This window comes from Taurulus bubalis (assembly GCF_910589615.1).
Source record: "Taurulus bubalis genome assembly, chromosome: 11".
In the NCBI taxonomy this organism is placed as follows: domain Eukaryota; kingdom Metazoa; phylum Chordata; class Actinopteri; order Perciformes; family Cottidae; genus Taurulus; species Taurulus bubalis.
The window spans coordinates 5,747,838-5,774,505 of record NC_136599.1 but is presented as its reverse complement, the minus strand read 5'-3'; the positions used below and the strand labels follow the sequence as shown (position 1 = coordinate 5,774,505).

Sequence of the window (26,668 nt, the reverse complement as noted above, 5' to 3'; positions counted from 1 at the left end):
GTGAGCCTCCGTCTCGCGGCTAACGGCACAAACTCTTGCAAAGCTTACATTGGCCCCAATTTTCACAAAGCACATATTTTTCAAATGTTCTGACACTAAAATTGCCTTTTTCACAGAGCAATCTGGAGAAAATGAACCTTTCTCTATCAAAGCAACACAATGGCAAAAATTTTAAACGGTTGCACAAAATTAACAGAAATGCATTTCACAAAGCTATATCACCACGGCTAATATAGATATATCTATGTATGTTAATCTGGGTGTATATTAACTTGCCTTTCCAATTAGGAACAGGTTTTTTATTCATACTGTAAACACTGTCCAATAATCTGAGCAATTATATCACAAGCGACGTAACTCAGGTCGCTTGATATGAAAGCTGTGCAGAGGTACCAGATTGAAAAAATATATTAAATAGAGGGACATTGTATCAAATATGAACATGACTGTTGCATCATCATAAAGGGGTCATCTTTCTAGGGGTGCTAAAAAAAGAAACAACTTGTAGCCTACAATGTGGACTGATTGGCTTTCATGAACCAGAGGACACTCCGTCTACAGAGAGGGAAAGTGGTAGGCTACTCACTGCCCGGGCTATACCAAAAACTAAGGGAGAGGGGTTTTCCCTCATCGCGTAACCGTTTATCAAATGTGTCATTATTTGCATGCACACCATAAATAACTCGGCAGAATCGTATGTCAAATTACATTCGGAGAAATCCAGTGTTTTTATCGTGTTCCTTCCTTCGTGACAGGAGGGATCTCGCCGCAAATACCCCCCATTTCCTGGTAATGGACAAACGATGTAACCAAATAGAGGGCTGCGCTCGGGATAATAAATATTAGAATAAAAGAAGCGCCTTTATTTCCCATATGACAAAATGTCGGTGGCGTTTTCATCGGCGCGCCCCAGGAGTAAAGGGGAGGTGACACAGCAAACGATCCAAAAGGTAAAAAAAAAAAAAAAAGGACTACAAAAAAAAGAAAAACCTTTATCCGCGTCGCGTCGCTTGTTGTGCTTTAAATATTAAGGTCTGGATGGGAGTGTGCGCCAGCCAGTGCGGAGGAAAGTAGCCCGTTGTGAATGTCAGAAGAAAAGGCAACTGGTATTGTAACGGCTCAGTCAACTGCAGGTGCGAATCAAACAAAGCCGTGACGGCGATGAAGGGCTTCAGGACGCGCGTGTCCGTCCGCAGCTGTGTCCGCGTGATGCTGCGTCTCGCTGCTCTTCCTCACTCGTGATGATTAAATGTGTTATTGCATGTTAAATAGATGTGAGCTTTAGATTGTGTGACTTGTTTTTCCAAGAATCTTAAAGCGCAACACTTGAACTTGTTTTTTTCTTGAATTAGTTATTGGTGCCAGCTGCTTGTCACACAGCGTCCTGGGAGGCTTTAAACGGTTTTGACGGACAGTCGTTTTATTAAAAAAAAAAAGCATAGCCATAAATAAGCATCCAGTGAGAAATGCATGGCCAGTGTATGATGAAGGACAACCCTCAGCTCCTCAGACAGCTGCTGCTGCTTTTAACCTCGACTGAGTGGATGTTTCTGGTATAGAAATGCAATAATTGATCTAGAAAGGGAGGTTGAAGGGAGGACGAGTCATATATAGGCGTTTCATTTCCCATGCTGTGACTTGAGACACTGAGCTGAAGTTGTTTTGTTGACTCCTAAAGATGCTGGATGAGAATCATCACTTAATACAATGTATAATGGATTGCCAAAGCAAAGGAAAGACAGCTGAATGCACACAGTAAGTGCTTTTTAAAAATGTTATTCCTGATTTATGCTTTGTAAGTAAGGTAAAAGTGAGTAAATGCGTTTCATTTTCCACTTTTTTGACAGGTATCAGCAGATCCTGCACAGAAATCTTGTGTACTTGGCCACGATAGCAGATTCGAATCAGAACATGCAGTCACTACTTCCCGCAGTGAGTCCTTCATGAGGTTTCAGGACAGTAAAGATTCCCTGTCAGTTTCATTCTATCCCTATTTCTCACCTTCTCTCCATTTTTTTAAATATCCATTAACAAAAATATATATATATTTTGAGAACAAAGTATTTGTAGCCAAAGCTGACAAAAGGCAGAGAAGTAAACATTCACTTTTCTTGTAATTTGTCTTCTGATAAATCCATAGAACAAACTAAAATATTGCAATTTAGGAGATGGTATATGAGGCATTATATGAGGCATTATGAAACAAGAAAAAAGGACAGCGATTAGGACACAATCTTAATTGATCAACTGCGTTTTATACTTTCTAGCCTCCCAATCCCAACATGTCGGTGGGTCCTGGAGGAGGACACGCTCCAAGTAACCTCAATGACAACATGGCACCTGGACTGCTGCCCTCGTCCATGATGCAGAGCCAAATGAGCAATGGTGAGAAGGGCCTTGTTTGTTTTTTTACAGAAACTCTGGACTTGATGTGCACACTTGCAGCTCCTAACTTCTAGCTTCTAACCCTGACCATGCTGCACGTTCGTCTCAGACAGTGCACGTCTTGTCTGTCTCCATTGCATGCAAATATCCGATGATCTTATGTTCAGCTAATAGTCTGATTTGTATGCAGCTATCGTTGCTTTTTCCTTTTTTCTGTCTCCGGTTCTTTTCTTTTTTACACGCGTTATTAACCCTCATCTGTCAATCCTTGTATACAACCATGCAAGCTTCCTGTAAAGATGAACTGAATGTGGGCCCATGCTTAACATGAAATGGCACCGCATTGGACCGCTCTGACTGTGCGTGTGTGTCGTCAGGCCCCAGTCACGCCCCCATGCAGCAGCATGCTGCTCAGCTGCAGTCGGCCATTCCCTCTGCATCCCTCAGCCTGCAGGCCGGCAGCTACGGTAGCCCGGCCTCAGCCTCCGGCTACAGCCACGCTGCGCCTTCCTCCCAGGGCACCGGGACTGGCTACGGCTCTTCCTCTTCCTCCTCCTCCTCCTCTTCCTCCACACCCTCCTCCTCCCGCAGCAACCTCAACATGCAATCCAACCAAGGTGAGCCAGGTACAAAGGAGCCTAATCACCGGGATGTTTGGTCTATTTCTTTATGGGAAGGAATTCTTTCAGGCTTATGATTCAAACACGGCCAAACACTTCAGGACTTGATTTTCATAAAAGATGCAAGATGTCACACGTGTTTTTATGTTGTCTTTTAGGTATACGATGCGATATTTGACACTTAGAAGAAGGTAGTGTTGAAAGCAATGCCTTTCAAGTGTTCAGAGTAATTTAGAAACAGTTAGATGTCTGAAATAGCTCGAAATGTATTCGTGTCAAACCGCCCCTGGATGTTGCCGAAAACGTTCGCTGAGATGCTTTTCTGCACTCTTCAGTCTGTGAATTCCCTCCACGTCGAAATAAACAAACACATTCAGTTCATCAAAGCGCCATCCTGCCCCCTCCCTCCCTTCCTCCTCCTCCTGCTCCAGGCTTTTCCTATCTCTGACTCCTGACCATGAGATGCAGCCCTCCTCTCCCTGGATCTCTCTGTTTATCCACTGACTTCACTGGCTGTGTTTGCATCTATACTTCAGAGCAGCATCTTTAAAGCATCTCTTGAAGGAGTTTTTTCTTCTTCTTTAAGAGACCCCCCTTGGCTTTCCCCTGTGCCCCAATTGTCTTGGACCTCCTTCTACATTTGTTTATTTGTCAGTTAAATTATGCACATTTCTGCCAGTCTCAGTTCTCAGAATGTGGCGTATGCTGTTGAATGCAAATGCAGGTATGTGCTAGAGTGTGCCCTGTGTATATTAATGTATGAGATCTCTCCCCCTCCCCGTAATCACAACTCCTTCCCAGTCTCCATGATGCACCAACAGTCTGCAACTCCACACTACTCCTCAGCCCAGGCTGGGGGTCAACACTATCAGGGACAGCAGCAGGCCATGGGCATGATGGGTCAGGGCAGTCAAGGAACCAGTATGATGTCTCAGAGGTCTATGGGATCCTACCGCTCCGCACAGCAAGGTAGGTGGGAAGACTTCTTCATGCCAGTCCGACGTACGTATAGATGGATGTTTTGGAACCGTCTGACAGGTTTTCCATTCAGTGTGGCTCGGGATGCCAGTCCCACAGCTTCCAAGGTTGACGGAAAATGCTGAGTTTTTTTGTTTTTGCGAGGTAGAGTGTGCATGGTTTTTGTTTTTGCCTTTCAAAAATGTGGCGTTGAGGCAGACTGGAGACGTATCACTTGCGTCACATTCGGTCCCTGTCTCTGTAGATCACGTATCTTGTGTCGTATCAGCATGGGCCTAATAATAGGTCCACCATGGTACGTCTTTTGAAGGGTGTAGACTAGGTAGGGTATGCAAAAAAAAAAGGATGGGATATTGTTTCCAGGGCAACAGGCCATGATTGTATGTCCTCATTCACCCTGGTAGAGTATTATCTTTGCATGACTGGGCAAAGTATTTCCAGATACAACTTTGCTATGGAATTGTTGTGTCCATTGTTGAGTGGCTCGCTCGCCAGCCCCTCCCTGATTGGTCGTGGGGCTGTTGCTAAGGCTCCTTGGTCACATCAGAAACTATTACATATGTTCTTATGAAATGGTTTCGCTATTCTTTTTGCACGCAGAAGTTAAGATCACACCGCTTTATGCCACAGCTCATATCTGTTTTTGGAAACGTTGGGGCCAATTATGGTTCTTAAAAGGAGATTAGACTGTGCTTGCAGGGCTCTCGGATGCATCTTCCAGAGAGTTTTTTGTTCTGCTGGATTTGTGTGTTTGTTTGATGAAATTGAAAGGGAAAGCGACGTATTGGAATCTGGAGTTTCTGCACAACACCACCAAGCAGAGATCAGATCCCCCTGATAACTGGCTTTCTGTAATCCTCATTTGCTCCGCGAAAATTACATCTCTTGTAATTTGTCATGGAATTGTTCATTGTAATTGCTCCACTTTAATTAGAGGCTTTTTGGCCCGCATAGCTTCCTCCATAATATAATTTCAGCCCATAGAAAACCATTATACAGTAGATAAAGAAAACTATACTATACGACTCATAATAGCTTTTTAGCTCGATGATGGCTTCCAATAAAGCTGTCTAGAATAATCCTCTTTATTATTCTTAATACACACATATGCACACACATGGACACACCTTCAGGCTGCCTGAATTGCCCAATGTCCTGGCACAGCCCCTTTAGTCGCCAACTCAGCGGAAAATTGGTCCAACCAGCTGTTTAACAGATCGTGGTGTCGCCGGTCTTGCAGGTTCTGCACAGCAGTAGACGGGACAAGACGAGTTCTACGGAGATCGGTATGGACTCAATCAGAGCTCCAGCGAGCTCATAAACCGGCAATATTACCCTGATGGTAATCGTGCACATCCATAAACTTTATACACACAGCTCTTAGCCACATTATAGGTCATGGCATTTTATTTTAGCAGTATCTCACAGGCACTGAAGCTGCAGCTCGTCCTCCCAGTCTTTGTCTTTCCCCCCCTTACTGTGGGAGAGGAAAAGCACTGGAGAGAAGAAGAAAAAACGTGCAAAAGTCTGTCCTCAACTGTTTCCTCCCAATGTGTCTGTGTCCATACTGTCCCCGATGGTGTGCCGGAATTCCAGATTTCAGAGAGTGCCATAGCAGTGCGTTCCTCCAGGGTGTCTCTTTGTGCATAACCTTCGAATTCCAGAAACATTGTAATTGTTGCCTGTGCTTGTAATGTTGTCGTCGCACATCTATCATGAATGCTTTGACTTCAAACTTGCGAATAATAATGCATCTTGTGAGCGTAAGTGGGGTTTTTTTACCTTTCCGCAGAGCAGTTTGTGCGCGTGTTGAACGATGTTCTCTGCAGGTCACGGGGAGTACTCGTACCAACAGTCTTCATACGGCGAGCAAGGCTACGACCGGTCCTTTGAGGAATCTTCACAGCATTACTACGAAGGAGGTAGACGGCGTTCATTGATACTGTTGAGACGCATTTTGTCTGAATGTGTCCAACCAAAACTATAGTACAGTACTATCTTATCATTAATAGCTGACATAGCTGTGTGTGTGTGTGTGTGTGTGTGTGTGTGTGTGTGTGTGTGTGTGTGTGTGTGTGTGTGTGTGTGTGTACTTCCAGGTAACTCCCAGTACAGTCAGCAGCAGGCCCAGTACCAGCAGGGATCTGGCCAGCAGCAGCAGTCCTTCAGCCAGCAGCAGTACTCCTCTCAACAAGGCTACAGCGGACAGCAGCAGGGATACGGTTAGAGCGACCCACACCGCCTCCTCTGCACGTTCAAACACACACAATCACATACCCGATTTAATTTTGGTGGTAAAATGAACTGAATGCGACCCCCCGACAGGTCCTGGCCAGGGTGGATCCTCTCAGTATTCTCAGTATCAGCAGGGTCAAAGCCAACAGTATGGGTCCTACCGCTCCTCCCAGGCCGGCTCTGGAGCGCAGACGCAGAGGCCCTACGCCTACGAACAGGTACAAGGAGGATTATCTGAAACTGGCTTTGCAACACAGACTAATACTCATTGAACATATAGGAAAAACAGTAAGAAATACTGGCTTGGATTTTTTGCTTGCCACAGTAGGTGCTTCATACTGTGCTTTTGATGACGTAGTATAGTGAATATCAGAGCACACACCCAAGCAATTGTTCAGAAGCTTGAGGCATAAATATTATACAATCTTAAACATTGTTTCTTGCTTCTTGTATTTTAAACTCTCAACTCTTAAATGAGTAAGTACAAAACACCAGGAAAGCAGATGCATGTGGGAGTAAGGGAGTAACTGTAAATTATTATTTTCTCTGTTTGTTTAAGTACAATAAATTAAATGCCATCTAATCTCTCGGTGTAAACCATTCTACATTTGCAGGGTCAGTATGGAAATTATCAGCAATAAAGTAGCACATTGTTGTCCTGTGTGAAGAAAATGAAAAAAGGAACAGTTCAACGGTGACGCGCCGGCTCAGCTGTGGATTAGAAGATCTGGCTGCATTGGATTTATCAGCCTCTCATTAATCACCATTCTAGCTCAGAATACATAATCAAATTTGATGCTTTCATCATCCATCTGGCTCCCTGCAGGGCTGTGTCGCTGAAGTTGTTAAGCGCCGCTGGATTCGCGACGAAAAGTCAGGGTGCTTTAGCAGAATCAAGGCAGTTAATGTAAACGTTGCATATGGATTAAATAGGGTACTAAAAAGGAGCAGTTAAGTCATTTAATGGGCCTCTGCAAATTGCCTTTTATCCGTCGCTTTCTTTTCTGTCTTTCACTTGTCTTCATGTTTATTTCATTTAAAAAAAAGCCTCTTTCTTTTATTCTTTTTCTTGCGGTGCGCAGGCAGAGCGGTCCCGTGGTTTGTGAGGCTGAGGCTATAAAAAGCAAATTAGCCTCAAAGGAAATGGTCCTTGATATTTATCTAATAGACTCGGTCTGCGGCTCTTTGCTCTCGTTCCTGGTTGAGACGCTATTATGTCTCGCGATGAGGGAAATAAATGTCATGAAGGTGAAATTGTTGGTCCTTAAACCTGACTTGATCAGGGGGTTTGTCTGTGTAAGTCAAACTGTGGTGTGTTGCTGTGCTTTCACTCTCTATGTATGTCTTTCTGAGGTAATGCACAATAGTTAGCCGACTGATCCGGACTTTAAAGTGTGCGTCATTGTCCATGAGAATCATCCATCGTGGTAGTATTTTCGACATATATTTTCGGTGGTGTTGCTCTGCACAGGCACGTCGTTGTTGTGCAGAGTCACACTTCTCCGACGCCAATCAGTGAGAATTTTACATGAAAAACACATTGCCACTTTGTCTGCACTTTATTTTGCAGTGACAGTGTATATTGTCTGATATTTTGTATTGTGGTGCAATTCGGGCTGTTTTGAACGAATGATCCTCTGAAAGCCAAAGTATCCGGGACCAGCGTGTCCTGCACCTCTACTTCAATAAGTGCAATACACTCAGTGAGTCATGTTGAGATGGGTTCCCACGGAGAGCTTAAACTCTATATCACTATTTGTAGTTCGTTGACACACGATGATGGCAAAGACTAGGGCTGGTTTGTCTAACGGTGTTAAATGTTATGTTGCAGGTTTCAACTGACATGTCATATTTAAGAAAAATTGTTTTATGTGTGACTTATTGACAGATTATTTGAAGTCTTTCAGCACACACACAAAGCTTAGTACTTACAATATGAATTTGTTTTCTTCAGTGAAAGCTTTTATCATTATCTTTTGTACTAGATGAACAAAGTAATGTTAGAAATAGGACAAGCGGTAAAGGGGTATAGAAGGTAATTTTGTATCTATCCATGTGTGATTTAAAAAATGGGTATATATATATATTATGTTGTTTATTGATTTATTTAAAAGAAGTCAGACAACGACCTCCAGTCATTTCAATAATCGCTGTTGCCTACAGTTTGAGCAGTAATGGGGATTATTAGTGTGGCTGTGAGGCCCCAGCTTTGCAGTATATTCTTAGTAACTCGACTTATCTCAAGAGGGGTAAAATGGTAATAATAATAGTTAAAGGTTTAATATCTAATAGGAGAAACATACAATAACTATGTACCACTCAACAATGACAATCACAGGCTTCTCTATACTACATTGTATTTGTATCATTGTTTCATTTGACTGTGAACTGAAGATGTATGTATAGTCTTTTCTAGTTCTATGTTTGTGTGTGTGTGTGTGTGTGTGAGTGAGTGTGTGTGTTTGCACGTGTGAGAGAGACAGAGAGAGAAAGAGAGAGAGAGGTTTGGTGTGCATAATACAAATATGAATGTTATCTACTTATCTGTTGTGAGACTGCATTGCCTGATCTTTTCTGCTGTCTTTTGTTACTGTTTGTTATATAAAAAAAATAAACTGACATTCACCTTTTGTTACTCTGCATTTTGTGGTTTATTTAAGGAAATTACAGAAATGACACATCATCATAATGATAAGAAACATTGTCGGTCTTAAGGTCAATCGTGCATCCGATAGAGCAGTGGTTCCCAAACTTTTTCACATCAAAGACCAATAAACCTACTTCAATCCCAGGCTCTCATTTGATAAGATGATGTCCCTCGGTCCTCCATCTGATAGGATTGTTGCTTTTAGACACGCTGTATGAAACCCATCAACAAAATAGTCCTACACCCTGTCATTGTGTTAGTTATGGATGGAAATATAGTGAAAATAAATTATTCCCCTGGGTTAAATTCCCGTAACTTTAGATATGGTTGCTGCGATTTAGTCAGATTGCCACAAAACACAATTATGAATGTGTATGCCCGATATAAGTGTTCACACCGAGAAGGCTTATTGTAGGAAATGTTACAGACTTGGCTAAATAAAATGAAATACTGTGTTTTAAAAAATTGGCAGGTTTGCTCTTTCCACAATTCGAACATGTAACCATGATTTTAACACAAATACACTCCAGCACAGATGGCGGCGACAGAGGACCAATTCGCTAACAGCAACGAATACCGTGAATTGACAATCGCATAATTTGTCCCTTCACGCGTTCCGTACTTGTTGTGCGTGCTGGACGTGCCTAAACGCATATAAAACAACGTGCGTTCACAGTGACTTGACAGTATAACTTATATAACGCATGTCTGCCCGTTGAACGCCACGATGTTGGCGACGCTGTCGAGGGTCCAGAGCGCGCGGCGGCTCGCTCCGGACATGCTTTCATATTTCATATTAGGGACGGAGGTCAGAAGAAGCGAGAACCACAGCGGCTCTTCCGCAGCAGCCGCGTGGAGGCGGAGACTCCCCGGTGACGTCAGAGGTGTCAGCACCTCCTGTCCGCTGAGCGCCAAGGCACGAGGACACCAGAAGAGGGAGCTGTCGGAAAAGAAGCTGGTAATTTACGTTGTGTGTGTGTGTGTGTGTGTATATATATATATATATACATATATATATATATATATATATATATATATATATATATATATATATCCCCCAAACCAAGGTTGTTTTATCTGTTCTATATAAGCAATATATAAACAGTAAAAAAGGTAATGTGAGCGATGTATAAACAGTAAAAAAAAAATGGAGTCAGTCCACTACTTTGTGTTGTGGAGTCCCCATTAGTTAAGCAAGTGTGCTAATAAAATATAATCTTCCCTATCCCACCAGTTGCCTTGTATTTCTTTTTTTAGAGCCACAAAAAAAAGGAATATCCGACATAATAATATCTCCAACATGTTTCACTGCATAAGTAATTCTGGAAGAAACATGCAACACTGATATATTTATCTGTATCTAAAATTAGGAAAAGTGTCCATTAAGTGATGCCCCCAAAAAACATCTCCCCTAGAGGTTTGACACTTCTGACATAGTATTGTTATATATTAATTCATCATAAGAATGTACTGCTGGCGAAGTAATCTACAGCTGATCTAACAGTGGTGGAAGTTTTGCAGTCCAGCTTTTTGTTAAAGCAATAAAAACCTATCAAATTAAATACTTTTCTGAATCCATCCTAGAGCCTTATGCATTTCTTTGATTTGGCTCGTAGACCCGATACTTTGTGGACCAGCGCCGCGTGAAGCTGCTGGCTGGTTCAGGCGGCAAAGGGGCCTCCAGCTTTCACAGCGAGCCTCGAAAAGAGTGGGGTGGTCCAGACGGAGGGAATGGAGGCGATGGAGGAAGCATCGTCATCAAAGGTGAGTCGGGTTATCCGTCTGGATCTCGGCAATGTGTACCGACACCGGTCTGTTTGCCTTGCATGCTCTACATACAAGATCCCCATCACAAGATCACATGATGACATTAGTCGTGTTGACATTGGCCTCAGCTCAAACACGTGCTGCCATCATTAATCCCTTATTCACTTGCTTTCAGCGGACAAGTTCGTCAAATCCTTGGCGCAAGTGGTTCCGATTTACAAAGGAGAAGATGGGGAATCGGGGGGAAACAAGAACTGTTACGGCAAGAATGGCAGCCTATCTTATATTTCTGTGAGTCCATGCATTTGATCATAAATTACACTTTATGGCACGTTCCTACCACAAACCTGCTGCCTAACTTTGATATTTTTGGGGTTTTATTTTCATTTTTAAAAGGTACCAATGGGCACTGTTGTGAAGGAACATGGAGAGACGGTAGTGGACCTTTCTGAGCACGGCCAGGAGTATCTGGCTGTATTTGGAGGGGCCGGCGGGAAGGGGAATCGGTTCTTTCTGTCCAATGAGAACCGCGCCCCAATGAACGCGACCCCAGGAGTGACGGGCCAGGAGAGGGTCCTCCAGCTGGAGCTCCGCACCATGGCGCATGCTGGGCTGGTGAGGAAAAGACGCTCATGTTTTGAAATAAACATTGCTTTTTCAAACTCCCCAAAAACGCAATGAACTGATTTTTCTTTTTTCATCAGGTGGGGTTTCCTAATGCGGGGAAATCGTCCTTGCTGAGAGCCATCTCCAATGCTCGGCCCGCGGTGGCTGCTTACCCTTTTACAACACTCAATCCACACGTAGGAATCGTCACCTACAGGGATCACGAGCAAGTGGCAGGTAGTGGATTTTAAGCAAACCATCAGTATATTGTAGAATTATTACTACCGTAAAAGTCGGGTTAAAAGCCGCTACTACCTTCGGTTAGTGTCCCCGTTAGCTCCCCACTCTAGCCAGCTAGCGTTCCGCTAGTTCCCCGCTAACTTCCGCTAGCTATCCGCTAACTTCCACTAGCTCCCCGACAACCACCGAAGGTAGCGGGACCAGCCCCGGCTCGACACCCGACTTGGGCAGAGGGGACGCGGGCGGCAGTAGCAGCAGCAGCGGTCAGTAGTAGCAGCAGCGGGGAGCTAGCAGCAGTGCTAACTAGCGCTGCTCCTAGCTTGCTACAGCGGGGACACTGACCGGAATTAGGAGCGGCTTGTAACCCGACTTTTACGGTGTTCATTCTTTAACCAAGGTCTGAGAGAGTTTGAATATCATTTTTGTATAATTTGAAGCTTTCTTCCAGAGTAATATATCTATGTTCCACTTTTGTTTTTGTTTTTTGTGTAGTCGCTGACATCCCAGGCATCATTCGAGGGGCCCATCTGAATCGAGGCCTCGGCATCTCTTTCCTGCGGCACATCGAGCGCTGCCCTTTCCTCCTCTACGTTCTGGACCTGTCGACTCCGGAGCCCTGGGAACAGCTTCAGCACTTGCGGTATGAACTGGACCAGTATGAGCCTGGTCTCTCCCAGCGGCCTCAGGCCATCATAGCCAACAAGATGGACCTGCCCGAGGCCCGGGAGAAGATAGAGGCCCTGAGGAGCCGCGTCACCCAGCGGGTGATCCCCGTGTCGGCTCTCACGGGACAGAACACGGAGGAGCTCATCCTCCACCTCAGAGAGCTCTACGACAGCTACCTCTGCGGAGAGGGAAAACCCACCAGGTGGTAGTAAAACAAACATTTCCTTATGCTCAAGGGACATTTTTATGATGTATATATTTATACTGGAAGATATAGAATGTATTAAAATTGACGAAAAAAAAATCAATGTTTGTATACGTTCATTACTGGCTTGCAGCATGAAGTTCAATGCACTGTAAATATTTTGAGATTTCCTGAAACCGTACAGCTTTATGCTGCACAACAAATGTGACACATTACATGTTAAGAGAAGCCAATGCATTTTTTTTTGTTGGGATGGACAAATGCCCGTCTAGGGTCAGTCTTTAAAAAAAAAAAAAGGAAGATATTTACACAATTTGGTAATTTGTTGAGACAATTATAAGTCGCAGTTCCTAAATGAGCCAGCAGAGTGCGTGTCTCACATGAATACAATTTATTTTTCTTTCTTCCTTTTAGTCAAAGCTCTGTAGTCCAAAATATTAATATTGGTGGGCTGCTGCTGGTTAATGACACAACCTGTGGCCATGATCCACACACCATTTAACCACTAATTCAAGTATATCTGAATTGGAGTGATATTCACCTTATGAACACATGAACAACTGCTGCAGTGGTGTTAACGTTTCACACCCAGAAACTACCAGCAGTCCAAAAAAATAAGGTCTGTGGCAAACAGTTTATGATAGGAACATGTTTTGTTCAGCAGGATCATTTTCACAAATCAAGACCGCTTTTGTGATTTTTGAAGCTTGATTGCAATCAGTAGAAGTTTAAAAAAAGCTCCGTTAGAATATATAAACGAACTTCACCGCGGTCGCAGGAGCTTGAGTCCACGTGTGACGGCGGGAGGAGGTTTATTCTCACTTAGTCGCCTTTTTTTAAGACACCTGAACGCTTCAAAATTCACGACAAGGGCATCTACTTGTTTAATTTTGTAGAACAAAGCGTTAAAATCTCTTTAACGTGTGTTAACCGCAGACCTTATTTCAGACGTCTAATCAACAAACGCATGCAATGAAACCATTAACTCTGAGACGAGGGAACTGGAGGTGCAAAAATGAATGGCTCATTCCTGCACCACTCTATTGAAAGATGCCCAACTGGGGTGAAGCCACTATGCGCGAGCTTCCAGCTGGTCAGGCTGCTGCCGCACGAAGGTGGCAAAAAAAACAACAACCTCCGCTTCATGGAGGAATGCTGCACCAGGATCACAGGCTCAGCGTACACCAGGTGGTCGTATTCTGCTGCTCCCTTTGCCACAGCACTAATTTACAGACACATCCCAGCTGGCGTGTTCCTCTCCTTCAGGACTCGGTGGGACACGTGAATATTCTCTCTGGTCTCTGCAGCTTCAGCCTCCAGCAAGATGATCCTCCTGGGAACTCCCCCCCCCCCAATCTGCAGAGCCAAATGTGTACGCAATATACACATTAGTACACTAGTATCTCTGCCATATGACAGCCTTTTCCAGATGGTGATGCAGACGAAAGATAGTCCCATACAATCCCGGCCCACTCCTCAGTCCTTTTCATCTCCTGTCCCGATGCTGCAGAGCAGGTTCATCATCGTATACGACACACTACCAACTGCAAGATGAACTAAATGTGTTTACGTTGAAAATGGAAGATGCATATTTTAAGTACCAGCTTCTTCTTGTCCTCCATGTGGCCTTTGGTTTAAAAAAGAAAAGCAAAAGCAACAAAAACTAATGGATCAGAAATAGCCTCCCATGTTGTTCAACACACACACAGTACACATGTAGTTTGTGCCAGGAAATTTGATTTGACAAACTGTAAATGCTGAATAGGTAACATGCATTTCATTAGCATTGAAGATGTTTAAAGAGAAATATATATATATATATATATATATATATATATATATATATATATATATATATATATTTGTAGAACTTCTTGTGGCTGTGTCCATTTGTTTTAAGTAAAAAACAATTTGAAAGTAATAAAGTATTCAGAACAGATTGCAATGGATTACGTAACTAATTATTCAGTAACTGATTTCAAAGTAATCTGACCTAACCCTGGTTTCCTTTCACATTCATCTCAATATATATATATATCTTGAGATAAATGTCCACTAATGAGTAATGAATGACATTAAGTCTGTGAAAAGCCACATTTAGTTTGGCTTTGTTTGTTTTGGAGTTATTCCGCCCCCTAGTGGCCAAAATGATGAAATGCCACTACAAATTCTACGCAAATACACTTATTTATGTATTTCTTGTCGTTTTTTTTACACAAATGCGTCCGATGGTGACTGAAATTATGAATAGAGTGGATACTGTATGCATCATACAGATTACACACATATTCATATGACAGCTCACATGTTTTCCGTGCACATTAAGTTTTATGTGTAAAACAAAAAAAAGAGGGCTCATATGAGGTCCACTATCAAAATGTACAAATTCCGGTTTTACCGAGTACAAATAGTACAAATCGACTTACAATGCATGACTTTAATGGTGGAACATGATACTCTAATAATTCACGGTCAGGTTTCAAACCAAAGAATGATTAATTCCTCTGTGGTTTCAGGCAACAAGGGATCATATTTCCACCTATAAATACACATATGGACTGCTGTCAAAACAAGTCACTGTTTGGAGCACACCCATCTTTGAACTCCACCTTTATTTAGCTCTCAACTACACACCTGGCAAGTTTTTTGACCGCACCACGACACTGTACCATAAACACCTGGCAAAGAACTCAAAACCGGCTCTTGGGTTCCATGAAAGTACCACACTTTGACCATGATGACACGCACGCACACACACACACACACACGCGCGCGCAAACACACGCACACACACACGTACACACAGACTCACAAGGTGAAAGAAATGCACTCAACATGATCTTTTAAATACAATTTTTTTTTTTACGCGATGTGAAAATGTACCCACATAGAAGCTCTTTCATGTGCACACACACACACACACACACACACACGCACACACACACACACACACACACACACACACACACACACACACACACACAGAAACTAAACTGTCCTGACAAGCTGGCAGTGGTTCACCAACACTACCATGGAATTATTATGATCAGTTGGTTATCGTTCTTCCTTGGAAGGGTTGTATTTCCACACCGACACGCCTGCATACTTTTGCCATCTGATTTTTTTTCTCACACTAAACGGATAAACACTATCAACAGCAAAGGCTAAAATGATGGAGAAAAAAAACTCCTAAAATAAGTCGAAAGATATTGCAATGAAAAGTCAAACTATATACTTGAAGTTTTGACTTTAGCAACTGTCGTCACCTCCCAGTCTTCATTGTAAGCACATGTACCACCACCCTGCCACACACACACACACACACACACACACACACACACACACACACACACACCGCTTCATATCCGTGGCAAATGTTTGTCACAGGCTGCTGTAAAAGAAAATAAAAAGTGTACATTTAACGGCGGTAAATCTATTCTCCACGTCACACTTGACCTCTCGTGTTCTGCGACCCAACACCAGGATCTTGTTGCCCTAAATGTCGTCTGACGTGCAGCAGGAAGGACGTTTGATGTGAGACCCAATTTGCTTGAAAACAGGTTGAGTAACATTTGTTGATCGAAGGCCGGGTGAAATATTTCAGTTGCTAACAAAGCAGGTCTCTGTAACAGTCCGACTGCACGCTTTGTCCTGTTTGTTAAAGTCATCACATTAATCACATGACCTGAAAAAGCGTCGGCAAAGAATTCAACGAATTCAATGACGAACTGCGTCATTTTAAAAGATAAACAAACAAATTGGATCCGAGGATTAATGCGATTCGCAGCCGCTCCCCCATCAGGTTGCATTGTGAGACATATTGTCTCCTCTGATATATTACAGATACAAATCAGGGCAGTTTTGATCAACATTCACATTCAGCTATTTCTGTGTGAACTTTTCTTAACTATTGTCTTAGAATTAGGACATTAGGACATTATCCTAACCTTCACTGTCTGACCTTTTAAATGTAGAGCCATGCATGACAATTCAGTTTGTTGTTTTTAACAATATTTTACATTTTTGTATGCCAGACACCATTTCGGGCTTTTCAGGCCTTAAGAATCATTGTTTTTTTAGCGAATTACCTCTCAGCCATCAACAAAAGAAAGAAAGAGTGAAGATGTCTTCATCTACAAATAGTCTTAGTCAAGATCAAAAGATTTATGTAACATGACTTATGAAGAGTGAAAGCTGTGCCTGGTATTAACTAAGTTCTAATTTTCTCAGACAGTCTTTCTTTTGTTTATCTCCCTGCACTCGTTGACATAGAGAGAATCTGGAGAAGAGAAACTAATCCGTCATAACTGGCTGTGAGTCACTAGAAAGATGACTTTAAAAGCACCTTATATCGTATTTAAGTAACATTTAGACGGACACGATGGAGCATGGACACTCCATCTCAGGTTTCCATTCGGGTCAGAGTCCCTGCGGTACGTTGTTGGGCGTCGGCATGCAGATTGATGCCAGAGTATTGAACTTGGAAGCCAGGTCCGGGTCCATGTCCGGATTGAAGGAAATGTCCGGGATGGAGATGGCATCGAGCTCAAAGTCGGTCTTCGTGCCTCCTTCTTCGGCATACACATGAGGAGCGTAATCACCCAGCTCCTCCACCGGTGCCTTGTGGCTGGACAGCGTCTTCAGAGTGCACAGGAGAAAATTGGGGGATATGTTTTATTAAAAAGAGCAAGAATCACCCTCAGCTCGGAGCATTGATTCAACTCTCATCGTTACCTTTTTTAGCATGTTGAGCAGCATTGCATCTTGGATTACGTTCTCTTGATTTGCTGAATATCCATTGTGTCCGGTCCAAGTCTGGGAAATCACAAGCGGATAGAGAGCCAACATAAAATGTCAAAGATAAACTCTGTGGATGTGTTAAAATAAATGAAAATAATGGCACATTTCACAGGAAAAAGGGCTTGAAGTAGGTACCCCGCGCATGGAGTTCCTGTGCTGATTGCTCACGGCTGCTGATGCTCCCATTGCCTGGAAAATCAAATATGGTAGAATTTATTGCAAAATGCTTGATATTTGTCTGTTTTCACTTTTGCGCATTACTCAGATTCAATGCTGATAATATCAATAATGATAATAATCATTGCAGTACCCCACGCATTGAGTTTCTGTGCTGAGATCTCGAAAAGTTTCTTTCCATTCTTGATTCAATTTCCAACTGGGGTGGGGGGAGAAAAAATAGCAAAATTGTTGACATTTGTCTGTTTTCACTTGTGCACATTAATCAGATTCAATGCTGATAATATCAATAATGATAATAATCATTGCAGTACCCCACGCATTGACTTTCTGTGCTGAGATCTCGAAAAGTTTCTTTCCTTTGCTGATTCAAATTTCACCTGGGGGGGAAAAAAAGTAGCATGTCAAGTCACTTTCAAAATCATTTTAAATGATGTCCTTTTGTCACTAAATAACATAAACATAAGGTTTGCAATTTATTCCAGATTCCAGAAGAAAAGACCAAAACCAAGAGAGTGTGACATTAAGCCCCAAGCTCATACATTCCCAATGAAAATAAAAAATAAAAACCTTTGAAAACCCTTCACAATTAATAATCACTTTTTATCAACACATTTTTTTTCAAGATTACTTGAACAAGATTACTTGCTCAAGATTACTCAAGGAAAAATAATTTATATATTAAAGATTATGATCAGTCAAAGTGGTAGTGTGTCTTAAAGTAAGCTATAGTCATGTTCACACAGTGCAATGAGACTTTTATGTTTTAAGTAACAATGGAGCTCTTATGGAGCTTGTTGGGATCAATTCATTACTGGTTTTGGTCTTTTAATGGGATTTGTATTTTTCTGTAATAATCTATGTTGCCATTATAAAAAAAAGTCTGGACCTGATCCCAATAGTCCCTTCGCTGTATTGAGATGTCGTACTTCGTCTTGGCATTTGACACAGCTCCTACATTATTGATGAACTGCAAAGAGACAATTTAAAGGCAAGACCACACATTAGTAACCGAAAACATTATAATTTGTGCATATTTGTCATGATGCATAACAGATTAAGAAAAGTTTGCGTTGTGTTTTACTTACTTGCTTCACTGGCGCTTGAGGCAATGCTGGCTTTTGTTTATATTCTGATTTTAATGGCTCACGTAAGACCTGTTGACATTTTGAATACATGCCTTACGATTTTACAGCAACAAGTCACAGTTATATTCATAATTTAGAAAAGAAAATATTGGAAATAATATAAAGATATGAAGAAAAAATACATGAAAAAAAGTTTGTTTACTTAACAGTTAAAAGTGATATAGTACGCCTTTGTACATTTTAATTTAGAACGAAAACAAGTGTGTGTGTGTGTGTGTGTATTTTCTATGAGATAATTATAGCTCTGCAATAAACGTATTTACTTGGCAGTCAGTTCCCGGTGTCTCAATGTTGCTCTTCATCAGGTGTTGTTGAGTATCACCGTCGATTGCTTTTCTCTTGTTCTTACACGACACCACTAAAAGCAACAGGAGCACACCTGGGATACAAAAACACACACATCCCACCGTACAGTTTAATATACTTTTAACTGAGGAAGAGCTCATGTCTTTTTAATGTCAGTTTAATTTAGAAGATAGTGTTTTTGAGACCTCACAATCCTCACAGAATATTCACAGTTATGGAGAAGTGTCCTATACCTGCAAGCAGCAGCATACTAAAAAGAACAATCCCGAGCGCTCCTCCTCCGAATGTGGAGCTGGCAGCTTTGCGGAGGTGGCAGTTGGGCCTCGCTGTGTCTTTGCAGCGACACACAGTCACCGACAGGTTGTGTGCAGCGCTCAGGCCCTGGAGGTCGGACACCTCCAGAAACAGCTCATACTGTCCTGCATGGACCGTGGGCTCCTTCACCAGCTTGACTGAAAACCCTGAACACCCCCAAAAAAATGTACACATCGTCAAGAATCATCTTGACATACTGCATGAACGAGGCTTAAGAGCACTTTGTAATAACTGCACACTATGTAGCATTAATAAAGCATGACTAAACACTTAATTCATCATTTATAAAGCATTGTTTCAACATTCATTAGTAACTCATTAGTATGCAATTGATAAACACAGTTATAAATGTTTCATTCTTGATTAATAAGCTTGACTATTATGCGTTTCATGATTGGGTTTTCATACTTATAAATGATGGATTCCCCATTTTTAAATAAAGTATTAGGAACTTATAGATGGTTAATAAGATCATTTATAAAGTGTTATTAAATGATAAAACAATGATTTAAATGTCATTTATTCATGCATTTATGTATACATACAATAATTAAGATATGCACTTTATAAACGTGTTTTAATACTGCAATTCATGATTAATTCAGGTAGTTACTAGCCATTTTGTGGCAAAAATTGCGAATGGTTTGCATCCCATACTAAATACTGATTCTCTCCTCAACCACAAGGTGTATTTGAATAATTAAAAAAGGTATTATATACAGAAAACCCTTGTGAGACTAGATAAGAAGTTCATATATGTGCTACTGGTATATTGGTTTATGATAGTACCAGTTGCGGGCCGTCGGGCCTGCTAAGCCTTCTCTGCTGGCCTAAACAGAATCACAAAGTTATAGCTAATTTATCATTTAAAAAAAAGAATTATAATGAAAAGTTATATATATTTTATAATGTAATTGTTTTTCACAAATACACTACATGTATTATAATTACGAACAGCATCCCGTCATGTGCATATTTATGTATACGATATCAGACAGCAGCCCGAGGTACAAAACGCACGGCCCGCCACTGCATAGCACACAGGAAAGGAAAAATATATATATATTTCCCACATTTATAACTGTGTTTATGAATTGCATACTAATGAGCATTCATGTTGGAACAATGCTTTATAACTGATGAATTAAGCGTTTAGCCATGCTTTATTAATGCTAAATAGTGTGTAGTTATTACAAACTGCTACCGGTTTTGTTTCTAATAGCGGTGATCTCGGCTGCGTGTGTCGGAGCTGGCGTTCACCTTGCTTGGAGTCAAGCCTCCACCGACCCTTCTCTTTCTCCTGGAGCCTGAAGGAGAACGGTCCACCGTAGGGCTCCTCATCCGAGTCCACGGCCGTGATGTTGGCCAGCGAGAGGCCTTCCGATTCGCACATGTGTACGATGCTTTCCACCAGCGATGGGGCGTTGTCGTTCTGATCCGTGATCAAGATGTCCAGGGTCGCGGTGCCTGTATTCCGAGGCTGACCTGTGACCATAAAACACTTTCACAAATGCGATAAAGAACTTGTGATCACAAACACACACGTTCTCCTGTAGTTCATACCATTGTCGACAGCTAATACTGTGACCGTGTAGACGTTGTCTTTCACAAAGGTGGACTCTCGGTCAATGAGCTTTGTGGTGGTTATTTTTCCAGTCGCGGGGTCCACTGCAACCCAGTCTTCTGGATCGTGTCCCTTTTTGTAACTGAAACACACCCGTATGGTGTTGGACATTGAATATTGAATATATTGGAGTATTGTTTTGTGAGTTCTGTGACTTACACAAGTGTGTTGAAATCGCCGACGTCGGGGTCCACGGCTGCAAGCGTTGCCAGATACGTTCCCACCTCGACGTTCTCCCTCTGCATAACTTGTTTTTTCGGCGGGAGGAATAACGGAGGCTCGTTGACGTCCTCCACGGTCACCGTCACGGTGCGCACGGCGACGGTGCCGGTCTCACGGCCTCCAGTGGTCACTTCCCAGAGGCCGGCGTTGCTGCGACGCACCACCTGACATGTGTGATAGGGGATCTCGTTCTCGACGCTGATGGTCACGTTCTTCACGCGAGTGTCTTCGTAGTTCAGATGCTGGGAAAAAGAAAGTGAAGTAAATACAGTATGTTGTGAAAAAAGAATCCCTACAAATGGTAATAATTACCACAATCAAGGGAATCCATTTAAGTTTCATTCTCTTTGGCAGAACTATATATACATATATATGAAATATATATATATTTATAATATATATATAACATATATATATGTTATATATATTATATATATACAAAATATATAATATATATATATCATATATATAACATATATATATACATATTTTACGAATATATATTATATATATATACAAAATATATAATATATATATATAATTTATATAACATATATATATGTTATAAATATATATATATATGTTATATATGATATATATATGTTATATATATATATTGTATACATACTATATATATGTAACATATTTATATAATATGTATATACATATGAAATATATGTATATCTTTATAATATATATATGTTATATATATATGAAATATATTATATTTTGTATCTATATAATATATATATATATAACATATTTATATAATATATATACATATGAAATATATATACAAAATACACAATATAGTCATGAAATAAGTATATTGTGTGTATATATATATACTGTATAAACTATTTTTATATATAAATTGCAGGTTTTATGAGCGGTGCTTTGCACTAAAAACAAACAAAAAAGGGTTTTGTGTATTTTTACCAAATCCTAATGGACTGTAGCTTGAACAGAAGACAACACACCTTGGTCACATACAGCAGTCCTTCGTTGGTCTCAGGATCAGTGGCGATTCTGAAGTTGTTGTCCGTGTCTCCTTGGATTTTAAACTCGGCTCTCCAGGCCGCCGTATCTTTGCTGTCTTTGTCCGTAACTTGCAGACGATTAACAAGAACATTTTCCTCTCCTTCTTTCACTCTCCCTGAACCCTGGAGGACATGTTTTTAATATGTATTCTATGAAATGAGACTGTTAAGTTATTGCAATGCCGTCCCTGTGAAGAAGTAATGTCTTACAGTTTGTCCAGTTATCACGGGGAGATGGTTATTTCCATCTTCTATATTGATTATGACGGTGCAGGAGCTGGACAGCTGCCTTTCCACTCCATGGTCTTTGGCCTCCACTATAATGGTGTATTTCTCTACTTCCTGGTTGGTTCAAAAGAACAGAAACTTAAACACATTTGATTTGGCTATATTATTCAAATTTAAGGCGATGGAATTCTGAGATGAACAGATTTGATATAATAATTATTATATTATTATATTATTGCAATGCGTCCTCTCACCTCATGGTCCAGACACCCTTTAAATGAAATGGTTCCAATTTGACCGCGCTGGATTAAGAAGAACTCCAGATCAGACGGCTCGGGATGGACCGAGACTATTTTTAAATCAAATGAATTATACTTCTTGCTTCTGTCTCCATCCGTTGCCATAATCTTAATCTCTTCACTGCCTGTCAGTGTCAGGATACATGAGTTGTTTTACATCATTTCATAATAGTTGCAGAAAAGATTACTGTGAGAAAAAGAAATGGCGAGTCACCTTGTGATGTTGCCTCTGCTAGGTTGAAGTCGTAAACGTCGTGTTCGAACAGTGGAGGGTTGTCGTTGGCGTCGATGATCAATAACTCAATGCCCAGCTGCGTGTCGATGACGTGACTTTCTCTGTCGAGCGCCTGGAAGTCCAGCTGTAATGTAAGAATTATGAAATGATGAAACCCTGCACTGCTACACACACACACACACACACACACACACACACACAAAGACACACACAGAAGCACACGTATACACATACGCACGCGCATACACACAATCCAAGCACACTCACACACACGCGTACACACACAAACACACACCCCCAAGCACACTCACACACACGCACACACACACCCCAAGCACACTCACACACACACACACACACAAACACACAGCCGCGCACAAACACACACCCCCAAGCACACACACACACACACACACAACCGCACGTGAACACACATGCACACACACACACACACACACAATCCAAGCACACTCACACACACGCGTACACACACACACAAACACACAGCTGCACACAAACACACACCTCCAAGCACACTCACACACACACACACACACACACGCACGCACACACACAAACACACAGCCGCGCACAAACACACACCCCCAAGCACACACACACTCAGCCGCACATAAACACACACACATGCCCCAAGCACACTCACACACACGCATACACACACACATGCACACACACAAACACCCCAAGTACACTCACACACACAAACACACACACACCCCCAATCACACACACACACAGCCGCACATAAACACACACCCCTAAGCACACACACACTCACAGACACACACACACACGCACACTCACACACACACACACAAACACACAGCCGCGCACAAACACACACCCACAAGCACACACACACACACACACACACAACCGCACATGAATACACATGCACACACACACACACACACACACAATCCAAGCACACTCACACACACGCGTACACACACACACAAACACACAGCTGCACACAAACACACACCCCCAAGCACACTCACACACACACACACACACGCACGCACACACACAAACACACAGCCGCGCACAAACACACACCCCCAAGCACACACACACACAGCCGCACATAAACACACACACATGCCCCAAGCACACTCACACACACGCATACACACACACACACACACCCCAAGTACACTCACACACACAAACACACACACACCCCCAATCACACACACACACAGCCGCACATAAACACACACCCCTAAGCACACACACACTCACAGACACACACACACACACACACACACACACACACACACACACACACACACACACACACACACACACACACACACACACACACAGAGTAATAATGCTGTTTTAATAAAAACCTTTAGAACTTGGTAATCCTCATAGTCGACGGGGCGATGCACGGTAATCTCGCCGGTGTTATTGTTGATTTCTAAAATGCCCTTGGGGTCCTGGTCAACACCTTGACCGGTTATCTTGAAAAAGGTGAGGTCCTTCTCGATTTCAACCTGCAGCAACAGAGCAGACCATTGTGTGACGACCCTCCTGCCTCTTGTCGTGTAGCCCTGTGTGACGGATGGATACTCACACTGCCCAGCGCGTAGGGGAACACTCCGCTGTAGCCTTCGTCAATACTGAAGGAATCAATGATCCAGTTTCTCTTCTGCCGCTTCAAAACTTCTGAAGATGACGCGTGCAATCCCAAACACTGCAGAAACACAGTACTCATGTCAGATTAGGCACATGTAGGAGGTTTTTAAGGGTTATTTATTTATTTATTATTATGGGTGTATTTATTTGCAAAGACTTAAAAAAATAAAAATGTAATTAATAAACTCTGCTGCTCGGCCAAAGGGATGAGATCAAGTATTTCATCTATAATCTGTCATGTTGACAGACAGACCTGGCTCTGCTGCATTGTCATTATTACTGATATTTAATTTGGTACTTTCCAAATCGCCTTTACTTTATAGCAGAAAACAGAAGAAAAAAACCGTTTTATATTTGCAACCCTTCAGTCCAGAAATACTGACACTTGAGATAACTTCTTACCAGCATCAGGAGAAGGCCGAGGTGTATTGTCTCCATAGTTAATAATCCAGATCAGATGCTTTTACAGATGTTAGTTCCTCTGTGGATAGAGTTGACCTGGGATGCACATGAATGGAGGTTCTACTGCATGCCAACGCAGGATCTGGCTGTGCACCTGTGAGTGGGAGGGCCTGTGTCTCACATGCACCTTTATAGGTCCAGCCTTTAGCAGCTGGGTGTGTACAAAGTACGTGTGTGTGTGTGTGTGTGTGTGTGGGGGGGGGGGGTATAAATGCATAAAAATGCATCCTGTAAATACATTAAAAAGCACAGAGGGTACAGTTTATCTGTATTTTAAACAAGCTAGCAGTTAGCTTAAGCTTGATCAAACATTCTGAAAGACATGGTTATACAATTCAGCACAGATAAGAATTTTGTCATTGTGAAAATATAGTTTAGTGTGAAAAAAATTCAGAGGGCAAAAGTATGCTGGCGTGTCGGTGTGGAAATAAAACCCTTCCAAGGAAGGAAGGAAGGATGATAACCGACTCGTCATAATAATTCCATGGTAATGTTGGTGAATCACTGCCAGCTTGTCAGGACAGTTTTGTTTCTGTTGACTGTGCGTGCGTGCGTGTGTGTGTGTGTGTGTGTGTGTGTGTGTGTGTGTGTGTGTGTGTGTGTGTGTGTGTGCGTGCGTGCGAGAGAAAACGAAAGAAAGATAAAGATCTTTCAAATTGAAGTTTACTCACATTACAGTTGAATTCTAGGGAATCGTGCTCCGATGTTGGAGCAGACTTACCTGCTGGACTAGAAGATGTGGCACAGTGGCACTGCTTTTTCTTTGCTTTTTGCAAAGTTATTTTAGAAAAAGAAAAAAACACATGCATTATTACATGGTTTAATAGTTTGCCACATCACTTTGCTCTAATGTAATGCAACTGTATGAGGATGGGAATTAAATATAAGGTTAAAGGTCAGATTACCATCTAATAAATGTCATTTCAGCCCAAAAGTGCGAGAACTCACTTACTCTCACTCAAGCTGCATTGATAAAGATTCAACGAAATCCTTGTTTCTGTCGACAGTAGACTTTGAGTTGCTTTTTATTAGCGCACAATTAATTGTCTAACTACTTCCTTTTACAAAAGACACTGCGTTGTCTGTGCTCATTGTTTTACTTCTGTGGAAATTCTCTGGCTGATGCCTTTCCTGGTGTTCATCTGTGAGCCGCAGATTAAAGCATCCGCCAGTTACTGGATTTGCAGGCTGGTCACAGGAATGCTTCACTCCTCCTCTGTAATATTCCATTACTGCACAACTCTTTCGCAGTTCACAGCACAGACCTCAAGCTGCGGTTTAAAACGTAGGAGATATATAACATATTTGGCACTATTTCGGCGCTGTAGATCGCCTGAGGTCAGTGGACTTGGCACAGTCAAATGTAAAATATATTTAAGGACCTTAATCCATGAAGATCAAATCAGGCTTATCAGCTCATTACTGCTCCATTGGGAAGGCAAGATGAGACTCATATGTTGACTTTACTGACCCTTTCTTTTCACAACCGTGCAAGGCACATCAATCCATGTAGAGGAACTCTACATTCTCAGCTTGTATAGTTTACTGTACAAGAGGTTGAAAAGGAAGACGGAGCGGAAGTATTCCTGAAGTGCTCTAAAAGCAAAGACCCCCTTGTTAAAATGCCCACCATTACAGCAGAAATAAACATATATATATATTTATTGGAATGTCCTTTGTCACTGAGTTATGTGAGCAAATCAAACAAGGTCAGTGTGACATATTTTCAGTTTTCCGACTCTCTATACCACACCTTTACTGCATCTGGCATCTCTAGTTAGCTCATGCATGTGCATTA

At 41.9% G+C, this 26,668-nt stretch overlaps 3 protein-coding genes across 3 annotated transcripts; 2 read left to right on the top strand and 1 right to left on the bottom strand.

Moving 5' to 3' along the window:
• Nucleotides 1-881: 881 nt before the first annotated feature.
• On the top strand, nucleotides 882-8,830 carry LOC306743714 (calcium-responsive transactivator-like; the record flags this gene model as incomplete). Its single annotated transcript, XM_079226263.1, is given in 12 exon segments — nucleotides 882-950; nucleotides 1,679-1,755; nucleotides 1,848-1,932; nucleotides 2,268-2,385; nucleotides 2,763-3,002; nucleotides 3,807-3,974; nucleotides 5,224-5,237; nucleotides 5,241-5,325; nucleotides 5,813-5,905; nucleotides 6,083-6,205; nucleotides 6,309-6,436; nucleotides 6,833-8,830. Coding segments are annotated over 12 exon segments (1,227 nt in total). The 3' UTR covers nucleotides 6,860-8,830.
• Nucleotides 8,831-9,592: 762 nt separating this feature from the next.
• On the top strand, nucleotides 9,593-12,427 carry mtg2 (mitochondrial ribosome-associated GTPase 2; the record flags this gene model as incomplete). The annotated part of the gene is made up of 6 exons (XM_079226476.1): nucleotides 9,593-9,823; nucleotides 10,482-10,629; nucleotides 10,808-10,923; nucleotides 11,029-11,247; nucleotides 11,337-11,475; nucleotides 11,971-12,427. The coding sequence occupies 6 exons, from the start codon at nucleotides 9,593-9,595 to the stop codon at nucleotides 12,351-12,353; spliced, it is 1,236 nt and encodes a 411-aa protein (XP_079082602.1). The 3' UTR covers nucleotides 12,354-12,427.
• A 4,341-nt stretch (nucleotides 12,428-16,768) lies between these two features.
• On the bottom strand, nucleotides 16,769-24,682 carry LOC306743912 (cadherin-2-like; the record flags this gene model as incomplete). The annotated part of the gene is made up of 14 exons (XM_079226475.1): nucleotides 16,769-16,987; nucleotides 17,084-17,164; nucleotides 18,738-18,853; nucleotides 19,014-19,241; nucleotides 20,356-20,580; nucleotides 20,659-20,801; nucleotides 20,879-21,183; nucleotides 21,922-22,104; nucleotides 22,192-22,323; nucleotides 22,464-22,633; nucleotides 22,723-22,867; nucleotides 24,120-24,266; nucleotides 24,347-24,466; nucleotides 24,662-24,682. 14 exons carry the CDS (start codon nucleotides 24,680-24,682, stop codon nucleotides 16,769-16,771), a joined length of 2,235 nt encoding a protein of 744 aa, XP_079082601.1.
• Nucleotides 24,683-26,668: the final 1,986 nt, after the last annotated feature.